Below are 11894 nucleotides of genomic sequence, written 5' to 3'. Positions count from 1 at the left end.
GTGGCTAGGGGTGGGGAATTGTTTGAGGAAAACTTGTTGGTATAATTGTCATAGGACTTACCTAAAATACTATTAAAATGATAGGATAATACTCAGCTTTGAGCCTAGGAGAAAACATCACTGTGTGCATCCATTTTAAAGGGGCTAAAAAAAGGCTGCATTAAAGGTTACCTCTTAAACAGGGAACTATTACTATCACATCTGCACATTAATTACTTTGAGAACAAAGGTTTTCAACATAGTAAGCATACTGGGCTGTAGAGAAAATAACATCACCTAGGAGCGTCTTTTATTTATTTCTCTGCAATATTTCTGTAGTCAACGCTCTTCTTTATCTCAGTTATCACAGTTTATGAGTGCAAAAGGCAGAACTCTACATCCTTAATATAAGAGGTTTCACCAAAGTCTAAAGAAGTTGTGTTCACTTGTGTTTGATGAAGTATCTTTTGAAAGATAGGCCAGAGGTGTTTTCACTTATATAGTATATAGGCTAATTCTCTGCATACTCTAGGCACTTATTTAAATTTAATGTAAGATGTGCTTATTTCACTTTTCTTGGAAATAAACGAATAATAGACTAGCAAAGCCACATAGTTGTAACAGAATAAGCAACATTTCGAGCATGATAGTCCTAGTGATGATAATCTTAAATGAAACTCAAATCTTACCTTGAGAAATGTTGTCCCAGAGAACCCCCTTCTTGATTACCATGTTTACTAGCACTAATTGCTAATCACTTTGATCCTATACAGTATAATCAATATTTTAATGTTTTTCAAGCATTCATTTAGTTTGAACCCTTATAGCAACCCCATGAGGTAGGTAATATTCCCAGTCTACATATAAGTAATCATACTGAGAGATGAGTTACACAAGATCACACACTGTTAAGTGGCAGAGCCAGAACTTGACCTCGAAATCCCAACTACAATACAAAGTTTTATTTAAATAAGGAAAATAACTATTGTACAAATATTACTCTTCAGGTGCAGCCTGCAGAGCCATGGCTACGGATGCTTAGGTTTAGAAGTACTTCTATAGATTCTTAGGTTTAGAGATGATACCATCTGGATACCTTTGCTTGAACCGGGCAACCACATCTGGGTCTAGTAGGTGGATCCCATCCAGTTGGTTTCCAAGGGTGATCCTGAAGCATGGGGAAAGATGGGGCAAACCAAAAATCCTGGAATTTAAAGGCTTAATACTGTTAAAAGATACGTACTTTTTATTAAGACTGCCTATCATCTCATTGAATATTCGTGCCAATTCTTTTAAAAAGATCTTACTATTAGTATAGTATATGGTAGTATGGCTGGTTAGAAATTGGGCACAGATTCTGGTGTTAAAAAAGGCTGGATCTGTACTAATTAAGGGTTAATAACTTATGTTTAACCAGGCCTACTTCACAAAGTTGCTGCTGCCAGTGAGTATCCTTTGGATTAGTGAAATGCTAGCAGCACGTCTTTTAAAGCTCTACTAACAGAATGAAAGATTAAAATTGTTGACAGATTACACAGATTCTCAGTAACCACCAGGGGGCAGATTCAGTACATCCCGTAGAATAACAAAGATCTTTAGGTTGTAACAGTGGAGACCTTAAGAGCAGTGGTTTAAATCTTAAAACCTGTTGGGTTCCCAATGAATGTTGGTTGCTTAAGAATCCTCTGAAGCCCATTTATAGACTAGTGGAATGTGAGGTGAAGCTCTACTAACTTCTGTCCTTGACCATAAACAGTTTTGCCCTTGGGGGCTAGCATGTTCTCTGGTCACCTTACCAGTTCGGTTGCACATTGTGTGGTCGTCCAAATAACTCAATCTTGCGAGTGCCAGGGGACAGTCTTTCAATCATGCCATAGATTTCATCCGGTTTATGACTAGTGGAACGAACCTAGGAAATAAAAGCTCTAGCTACTTTTAAGTTACCCAAGATTGAAATTCTAGCCCTTTCCATTTATGTTTATGATCCCAATGAGAAAACCTGGGATAAGAATATACCTGACTAGAATAACTGATAGCAGTTTTAAAATGTGCATCTTTGGATGCCTGGGCAAAGTACATACCTCAGCTACGATCACATCACAATCCAGACCCTGGTTGAAGCCTTGGGGATTTCCTTTGACACCAACCTGCTCACCAGAGAACAGATTACCTTATGAAACCCCAGCATTTGAACTGTTTCTCAATAAGCAATCAAACAATTCCTATTTTTTGCTCCACCTATTGAATTGGGCCCCACTGCTGCTCACCAAGCAGTGTTCCTTCCCATGGTTCAACCAATGACCTGTGCGGCCTGTCCGAATGATGCGTTGCAGTTGATTTGTCTTCACCCAGATAATTTCATCTACCCGTTCGTAACTGTGGGGTATAAGAAAAAGAATTGGAGCTTTAATCAGGCTTTCACAGTTTAGGGGTGGTGCCATCTGTTCTACAGAGGCAAGGAATCACAGAATACGCTGAAAGAAAGGAACACATATCAACTACAGTAATTATGTACTTATTTCCCTCAAAAGAAAGCAACACAATGATCGTTACTTACCCCCAGAGGTTCAGACATTCTCTGCCCAACTCCATGGCCCTAGAAAGAAATAAAGGTTAAACAGCTATTTCCATGCCCATATTTCTTCTCCCTTCAAGATACATGTGTTGTCTTCAGTAGACATTCAGTGAACATGCGAGACACCATTAGGGCAACAGAATGGATCTAAGAATGAAAAAATAAAACTTAGTATCTATTCTCAATGACCTTACCTTTCACAAGCAACAAATGTAGAGTTTCACAGAATTCATGTGTCATTTGTGTTATAAACAGGCATTAGATCTCAGTAGGTAAAAAAGGCTGACTCATATATTTAATAGCAGGGCTAGGAAAACCCAGGATTTTATCCCCACCCAGTACTCACTCTATACTGTATCTGCCCATACCTACATATCTTTGAACTGCATTACCTGCCTGTGACCCAGAGGAAGAGAAAGCCATCATCCTGCAGTACTGGTATGTTGAGCCTGCGCATCTCATCATCTGTCAGGGTCCCATAGGGCAGCTCCATGTGAATATCCCAGGGTGGGTCAGCCATCACAACTGCAAACTTGCCCAAGATACTGACGTCCAGGTAGCGGATATCACAACAGATCCACTGCATGAGGTGGTATTTGGTCATCTTCCCTTCCTTTACTCTTAGATTCATGGCCCCAGTCCCTCTTTTTACATTTGATTTTCCTATTCCCTTAGATGCATATCTATCCCACTCCATTCCCAATCAGCAGGGCGGATTGGTGATTTATGCCCTGCTTTCCTACATGTATGGCTACCCTACTAAGATAAAGGTCCTTAAGTTGAGGTAAGTTTTCTGAGCAGATAGGTACCTGAGGTGGGAAGAGTCGATCTGCATTGGAGTCACCTCCAACGCTCTGTGTAAGGGCAAGCTCCTGGCTTGGTGTATGGTCTTTGCTTCCAGGAGCTTCAGAATCCATGCAAGCATCAATTTCATAGTGAACATATTTGCAGGTATCCATGTGGAAACATGTGTTAAGGAAAGAGCAGTCACCTAATGACTCATCAGTGTGTTTATTGATGATCCGTCTGGGGAAATAAAAAGGGAGAATTGGAATCAAGATGGTGTTCCAGTTAGATGCCACAGTTCGAGGTCCAAATTGTTGCAAAATTTCTAGTCTTTCACTATCATTAGAGCTGCCTCCACAAGTTTTCAAATAAGGAAGGCAGGTGACATTAAAATCTGTAATTTACACTAAAGAAGAGTTTTAATTCTTCTCTGAGCAAAGAGTTAACTTCCTTATGACAGGAAGGAAGGGCTTGCTAGTTAGAGCAGAATAAAGCACCTACCTAACAGCCCAGGTTCCTGTTTCTCCTAAGATCATCCTTCTTCCAGAGAACTTTAACTTTCACTGGGGCTCGGAGACAGAGATGTCTTGCTATTGCAAGAACAGAGGGGCATTTTTTTCTTTAAATCTCACATCGTTTTGGGAGTGCAGCCTGTATTCCCTCCCATAGAACACTACTTCTGAAAGTTTACCTTCAGAGTCTGGAAGTCTTAGACAAATCATATTAAAACCACTTAATAACAGGTTTAAAGACAGAAACCCAATAACCAGAAGAAATGTGCTTAAAAAGAATGACTGCTTCTAGGAGACCCATCCAACCCTCTCCCTCCCAAAAGACCTGAAGTGCAGCTTGCGACAGGGCCGGTCAGCATCACTGGCTTTCATGCACTCCTCCTTGGTTCCATAGTCACAGAACTCTTGCACTTGAGCCCGACCTCGTGAGCGAAACTTTTCAACTATGGATTGTTCCTTGGCTGTTGTAGTATTCAGTAGCTCTAGGATCTCCTGACTAACCTGTGACAGAAGAAACCTTGGTCTTAAAAGGGTTTGTAGATAAACCACCTCTGCAAATTCTACTTGACATCAATGTCCTATGAGGGGTCAATAGACTAAGTTAATACGGGAAAATTGGAGCCCTAGGAGAAGAGATGTGTCATGGGTTTAGTCCTTTCTCACAAATGTGCATTTGGGATGAAATTAAAATATAAGAAGACTGGTTCCTACTGCTAAGCATTAAGCTAAACTCCCCTCCCCAGGAAAGCATTCCTTCCAACCAAAACCACTTACATTTATTAGGTACTGAACCAAGGCACAGTGCTAAGCACTTTAGTGTTTAGCTCAGAGCCTATGCAACAATTCTATAAGCAGGGGGTGGGGGAGCGGTAGGAAATGGATAACTATTGTGGGTCCAATATTTAATAGACTCAGAAACCACTACAATGCCATTCCACATTGTACAATCAATTTCCATAATTATTGGTCCATATGACTATCTTCCAGTATTCGTCCCCTCTATTACTATATTTGGATTCCTCTTCTCAAGATCTGATGTTTCTTCCAAACAGATAGAATGAAAAAGATTCTCTAAATCCGAGTTTCCCAACATTAGTGCATTGTTTACATTCTAGGCCAAATAACTCTTTGTCGTGTGGAGGTTGCCCTGCTAAGACCGTAGGATGCTTTGCAGCATCCCTGGCCTCTACCCACTAGATGCCTGTAGTGCTCCCGTGCTGTGACAAACCAAACATGTCTCCAGACATTGCCAAATGTCCTCTGGGGGTTGCGAGGGGGGTAAAATCATCCTCAGTTGAGAACCACTGCTCTAAACCCTGAATTCTAAGAACTGCTCTTCGCCCTCGGGGTAAATTCCTCTCAACCAAAGCTAAAATTCAAAGTACATGTGTGAAAGCATTTCCATCTACCCCTACCTTCTTGCTCTGTTGTTCCTTAGTAGATTGTTGGTTAAGAAGGCTCTCTATCTCCAGATCAACATCTGAGGCAGCATGTTTCCTTGACTTCTTGGTTGGCTCCTTGGCTACTTCTGATGCTGAAGAGGCCAAACCAGAGGCCAAAGAGCTAGCAAAGGCAGCTACTGTGGTCGAGTCCTGTTCTGCACGCCGCTTCTGCCCTGTGATAGTCCCTGCTACCTCCCCAGAGCCCTTTTTTTCTGCCACAGCCCCCATCATGGCAGACAGCTTGGAATGATCAGCGTAGGTCACAAGAGTGGGATGTGCATCATCTTGTAGGAGACCTCGCTTTACTTCAATCAACTCCTGAGCTGCAAACTTCTGTAGGAGGCTTTCCACCCCATCTTGAGTGGCAGGGGCATCTGGCTAAGGAAGGAGGGTGGGGGGAAAGCATTAAGACACTGACCATGAACTGAAGAAAAACAGTGGTAGTTCCCAACCTTGTCTTATCTGGTCATTACCGTGGAGATGGCAAGACGGATGGACACAGCATCAGTGGGCAAAGTTAGCGCTAGATCAGAGAGGTGGTGTAGCAACTTCTTCTCTAATTCAGGGTCTGTAGCTAGTTCAGGAACTGCTGAAGCCGTGCTGGGCTTAGGGCCACCAGAAGTGGGTGCAGTAGGCACTGGGCTGTCACTACGGAAGGTTGGAGACAGTGCTGCCTCTGGATTCCGAAGATCTAGGAGTGAAGAGAAATGAAAATGAAAAAGGGCAACCATTGTCAATGTATACATTCCTCAGGAGTCAAGTTCTCCAAAATTCACAACACACAGTTCTTTCATTTCATGAAGAAAATTCTCTGACCAGATTTAGCACTAGATACCCCTTATTAAATCACACTCAAGCATTCACTGCTTTGCCAAGATAATCCTGGATTTTCTGGGAACCACTTACCTTTTCTCTGTTGGGTGAGAGGTCTTTTCCTAATTCCTTTCCTTGCTGTGCTTCAAGGAAATAAATTAGCAGCTTGGTAGATTTAAATGTCCATACCACCTCCCTTTAGTCACTCTAAAATGACAGCTGATATAATCAACCTGTAAGCCAGGAATATTTTCAACAACCTACACTGTGATCAAATCTTTTTGAAGAATTGAATTTGAATGAATTAAGGCCACTGGACATCAGAGGGTATAAAAAATGACAGGAGGGATTCCCTGGTGGTGCAGTGATTGAGAGTCCACCTGCCGATGCAGGGGACACGGGTTCGTGCCCCGGTCCAGGCTAGGCCTGTGTGCCATGGCGGCTGAGCCTGCGCGTCCAGAGCCTGTGCTCCGCAACGGGAGAGGCCACAACAGTGAGAGGCCCGCGTACCGCAAAAAAAAAAAAAAAAAAAAAATGACAGCGTTGGGGGTTAGAATGATGCGACCTTTAAAGTGAAACACAAAAATTTTATAAAACTGCTGAAGCCCTGGTCACCAATGATATTTCTTGACTATATTTTTATCACTTACTCTAGTATTTCACAAGCTGGGTAGCCAACATAACCTTGAGAAGAGTTAAGAAACTCAAACTGGGACAAAATATTACCTTTGGGAGAGCCTAATATCTGTGATTATTTAGTTAAAATACAGATGAAATATTAAACATTCAGAACCTGTATTGGAATTCCGTTAAATACTATATAAGTGGGCCACTAGTTTACATTTAGAGATATTCTGGTTACTTAGAAATTTCCGCTCTAATGGAACTAACTTTAGTAAAATTTAACTCAGAAGTCTAAGGAAAATGGAGCTGAAGTATACCAAACACCTTGGGGGAACAGTTACATTTTAGGAAAATAAGTTATACTCTACATGGAAAACAGACTCCACAATTCCATACTAGCTAGAAATGTTAAATAATTGCAGAACTTTCTTTACCTTGCTTATGTATGATTCTTTTATGTTCTGCTGGATCTCAGACTAGAACTTTTTTTAAAAAAAAACATAATCCTATTTATTTATTTATTTGGCTGCATTGGGTCTTCGTTGTGGCACGCGGGATCTTTGTCGTGGCACACAAATACCCTAACAGACATCATCTCACTGAGGAAAAGCACTGATTTTGCTCCAATGTTAATGTCAATAAGTTGAAAATGTACTTTTTATAATTAACCTGATACTACCAAGAATATAATATAAACATTTCTTCTTCTTACAGAGTTTTCACTTTCTCTGGTAACTAAATTTATATGTTCTTTGAGTCATGTGTAATTTTTCTTAAAGTAAGCAAGAAGTCTATGAAAAGAACCACTTTAAACATACATTTTCAATCCCTGGAACTGGATACAGACATTTTTTTTTTCCTCTTTGGTTATCTGACTGATCACTTGTTTTAATACAGTTCTTTTAAAAAACAGCCTGTGATTCTGGTTATGAATCCTTGTGTTAGTAACACCTCCTAGGAGTATTCTTTTCATGACATTCAGGACACTGAAAATACCTTTTTAAAAAAATACCTTTTTCAGGTTATTGGGAGGAGGAAGCTCACGTTTAGTATTTTGGAAAAAATCTAACAGCTAATTAATGGAACTGTTATTTATAGATGGGCTTTAGCCACTCTGTGAATTCCATGAAGTCACTACAAATTTGGGAGAAAGACTCCAACGTTTTATCATTCTTAAAATGGGTCACTGGCAGAAAATCATTAGGAATCCTTGAGCTCCAACTCCTTCAGAAAGTATTTGTTCAGTTATTAATTCAGTATATTTACTGAGTGCTTCCATTATGCTGGTAACTATGCTGACACTCTGCTTCTAATCTAATGAAAAATTTAATGTGTTGGGCTCAGCAAAGGAATACTTAATACTTGAGTTCATTCTTTGGTTAAGAGCTCCGTTGAAGATAAACAAAATACTAGCTTGAAGACATAAAAATATGGCTGCTCTACTAACTTGCTGATCCCTAAAACATGTCAACATCTATATTCACATCTTCAATCCCATTGATGAAATATATTGAGCAATTCACATATTTACTAATGTGCTAAGCCTGGCCAAGTTTATTTTGTTTCAGTTAAAATTAAGTAAATATTTATTGGAAGTGATAATCCTCACTTCAAAAATCTGTACTTTACTCTATGGAAAACAGTACGGTGGTTCCTAAGAAAACTGAAAATAGAATTACCATATGATCCAGCAACTCCACTTCTGTTATATATCCAAAAAAGCTGAAAACAGCATCTTGAAGAGATATCTGCACAGCCATATTCACAGCAGCATTATTCACAATAGCCAAAAAGGTGGAAGCAAGTATCCACCAGTGGATAAATGGATAAACAAAATGTGGTACACACATACAATGGAATATTATTCAGCTTTAAAAAGGAAGGAAATTCTGACACTTGCTACAGCACGGAGGAACCTTGAGGACATGCTAAGGGAAATCAGCCAGTCACAAAAAGACAAATACTTTATGATTCCATTTACATGAGGTATCTAGAGTAGTCAAACTCACAGAAACAAAACAGAACGGTGGTTGCCAGGGCCCGGGAGGAGGGGAGAATTGGGAATTATTGTTTAATGGGTACAGTTTCAGTTTTGCAAGACAAAAAACTTCTAGAGATTGGTTGCACAATAGTGTGAATATATATACCTCACACTATCAACTATACATTTTAAAATGGTTAAGATGGTAAATTTTATGTTATGTGTATTTTGCCACACTTTTTTAAAAAGTTGTACTTTAAAAATGCCCAGCTAACAAAGGTCTCCCAATGATTCTTGGTTCACAGTATTCTGCATTCATTAATGACATGAATACATTTTAGTTTACTCAATATCCTTGTCTTTTAACATTAACCTCAGAAGTAAACAAGTATCAGATTTCAGTAATGCTATAAAAATCTAGATGTGGTATGAAAATTTTTATTTTCTGTGAGAAAAGAACTGACTGAAGAAAAAAAACTTTGCATATGGCGCAATGTTTGGTTAATACCAAAGTGTGGTTAATACCATGGAGAAGTGAAGTGGAATTTCTATTAATTAATCCATGATAATATGACTTGCACTTCTTCCCCTACTTACCCTGCCCTCTTACCTTCCCTTTAATTGTCTAAGTCCTACATAGCCATAGAGACCAAATTCCAAGTGCCAACTCTTCCCTGATACCTTCACTGGCTAAACCGACTCTTGTTACTTCTACCTTCACTGTACTCATTGTGGAATCGATTCATTTGGCATTTTACATGTCATATTGTATTTCTGACTTTTCCTTTATCCCCAACTAAATTTTAAACTCCTTGAGGGCAGGGACACTGTCTTTTGTCTAACTAGACTCATGTACGCTGTAGACACTCGATAGATGTTCATTCATTATGGTATAAGAGTCCTGCCAGGGCATCTTCTAGTTCCAAGGGCCAGACTACAAGTGCATGTACCTAATATATATTTCAACACAAGATTTACAGACGGACTCAAGTATACTGATATACAGTGCAACAAGCTACACACAAGATCGGTACGGATTCATTATCCTTGTAGATCTTTGATTTGCCTTAGATAATTCAGGGCTTGTGCTGGGGATGTGGTATGAGTAGCACTTAATCTTTTGAGGTTCCTTCAAGTTTTAAGACTGTGACACAGGCGAAAACGGGAGGGGAGAAAAAGTTTAAAAACAAATGTTTTCAGATTCCTGCTCAGTGTGTAAACGTCTAAGACAATGCCAGTTCCTCTACTCGTTTAGCAACACCGAGTGCTAACTCTGCGAGGGCCATTGAGCTGGGCACTGTGGATATAAAGGTTCCGTACTTGCTCTCTCAGCGCCCCGAATCTCAAAAGACATGACCACTAAAAAGCAATTGCTATAACCGAGAAAAGAACAAAGCGCCACGGGAGTAACTAAAAAAACGGACTTGCTGCTTCGAGGGATCGGGGGCTTAAAGGCCTAGCAAGTGAGACGCTCTCACGGACTCAAGAGGAGTCAACCTGACGCGGGGAGGCGGAGGCTTCCGGCCGGGGAAAGCGGAACCGGCGGAACCAGGGCCCAGGCTGGGAAGGAGCCGCGACTACTTGCAGGAGGGTGAAGCGTCTGTGCTGCTGAGGTGGGGGGAGAAGAGTACCAATGTATGAAGCCTTAAAGAAACGGCAGTTTGGGGAAAGGCACCGACTCGGGAGCTGTGTTTTTCTCCAGGGTTCCCTCCAGCCCTCCCCGGCTAAGGCTCGGCCCCAACAGTCCCGCGCCTCACCCAAGTGCCCCGAGTCCTGCTTCCGCCTCCGCTGCAGCCTCTCCCGCAGAGAATCCAGCTGCTTTTTGTGGGCCTGGATAGAGCTCCACGTGTCCGACATTTCGGTCTCGCAGCCCAGACACGTCCCGAACCAAGGGCGACTGCCTTCCACCTCTCAGCCCTAATTCCAAGAATTATCCAACTCTCATGCGGACACCCGAAGCCTAACCGGAAAGAGATCCCGGGAGACGCACCGGACGGAAAGTCATTTCCGGTTTTGCTCTCCCTTTGAAGCTGAAACGAGAGCCACCTTAAGTGTTGGCGGAATGGCGGGTATGTTTTTTATGGGAGTTCTTTCACGCTTCCGGGTGAGGTGAGGCTGTGGTTGCCATGTTGGTGCCTGGCAGAGCTGCCATGTTGCTTATAGCCGCGCATGCGGCCATGTTGAATATTAGGAAATGAGTTCGAGTCGTACTAAGATAGCGCACGCGGGGCAGCGTATGTAGTCTAGATTTTGGAAATGAAGGATCATTAATTTCTTTTGACAGTTTGGTACTAACATACCTTTGCCACTGAAGGTGTAGCTTCATGTTCCCGTGCACTTGTTTACAAAAATATAGCCATTACGCATGCATATTTGAGGGAGGAGAACTGATGGAGCAGAGATACTATAATGAGTCTACAAATACATATTCTCACTCTTCTTGCTTATACCAAATCTACAAGTATCATGTGTAATACATTAAAATAGAGTCCTCAGGGAATTCCTTGGTGGTCCAGTGGTTAGGACTGCACTTTCATTGCCAACGGAACCGGTTCAATCTGCGGTCGGGGAAATAAGATCCCAAGCTGCTCGGAATGTATGCATGCATGCATAAATACATACATACATACATACATACATACATACTCAGAAGGAGGCACTAGGGGGCTCCTGAGGTTCTGGTTGAGCTGTGTTTCTTATTCTGAGAGCTGGTTGTATGAATACGTTGTTTGTGAAAATTAACTGAGCCAAACATTTTGGTATGTGCACTTCTCTGTGTAGTAAACTTAAAAATTTCGTTTTTTTAATGAGGTTCTCTGAATGGAAGCATTTGAGAACCACTGATTTATCAAGCCTACGGAACGCCAAACACTGCCAGAAAGAACGGCTTAAGAAGGCACGGCCCCTGCTTTCAGAGCTTCTGGTATGGTAAAGGAGCTATGACCCAGTTTATTGATATTGAACCATCTTTACAGACTAAGGCAGCACCGAGCATAGACTTAAAAAACAAACGTGATTGCAAAGAAGGGAGGACTCCAAGCCCAGATGACACTTTGGCAAGGAGGTGACATCAAAGTTCAGGCTTGGAGTGACAGCTAGTAGTACTTCAGTAGGTGAAGCTATAGGAAAGAATTCCAGGCTAAGAACATGATAAAAGCAAAGGTCTAGACTAGATGTAGAAA

At 41.3% G+C, this 11894-nt stretch overlaps 1 protein-coding gene across 1 annotated transcript; it reads right to left on the bottom strand.

Annotated features, from left to right (window-relative positions):
- Positions 1–8: 8 nt before the first annotated feature.
- Positions 9–10665, bottom strand: METTL3 (methyltransferase 3, N6-adenosine-methyltransferase complex catalytic subunit). Its single transcript, XM_082845816.1, has 11 exons — positions 10470–10665; positions 5768–5985; positions 5268–5672; positions 4178–4353; positions 3364–3580; positions 2947–3134; positions 2537–2575; positions 2247–2355; positions 2061–2126; positions 1776–1888; positions 9–1147 (listed from the first exon to the last, which is right to left on the bottom strand). The coding sequence occupies exons 1-11, from the start codon at positions 10567–10569 to the stop codon at positions 1036–1038; spliced, it is 1743 nt and encodes a 580-aa protein (XP_082701942.1). The 5' UTR covers positions 10570–10665; the 3' UTR covers positions 9–1035.
- Positions 10666–11894: the final 1229 nt, after the last annotated feature.

This window comes from Leucopleurus acutus (genome assembly GCF_964270905.1).
Source record: "Leucopleurus acutus genome assembly, chromosome: 1".
NCBI lineage: Eukaryota > Metazoa > Chordata > Mammalia > Artiodactyla > Delphinidae > Leucopleurus > Leucopleurus acutus.
The sequence above is the reverse complement of the archived record's forward strand: the minus strand, read 5'-3'. Positions and strand labels throughout refer to the sequence as shown.

What these genes read in the sequence shown, in the direction of transcription:
- METTL3 (XM_082845816.1), bottom strand. Translation starts at nt 10,569, where the DNA reads ATGTCGGACACGTGGAGCTCTATCCAGGCCCACAAAAAGCAGCTGGAT. An exon ending in GCAGGACTCGGGGCACTTGG is followed by an intron (nt 5,986 to 10,469) that starts GTGAGGCGCGGG and finishes CTTCACTCCTAG; the next exon opens with ATCTTCGGAATCCAGAGGCA. An exon ending in AGGAACAACAGAGCAAGAAG is followed by an intron (nt 4,354 to 5,267) that starts GTAGGGGTAGAT and finishes CTTCTGTCACAG; the next exon opens with GTTAGTCAGGAGATCCTAGA.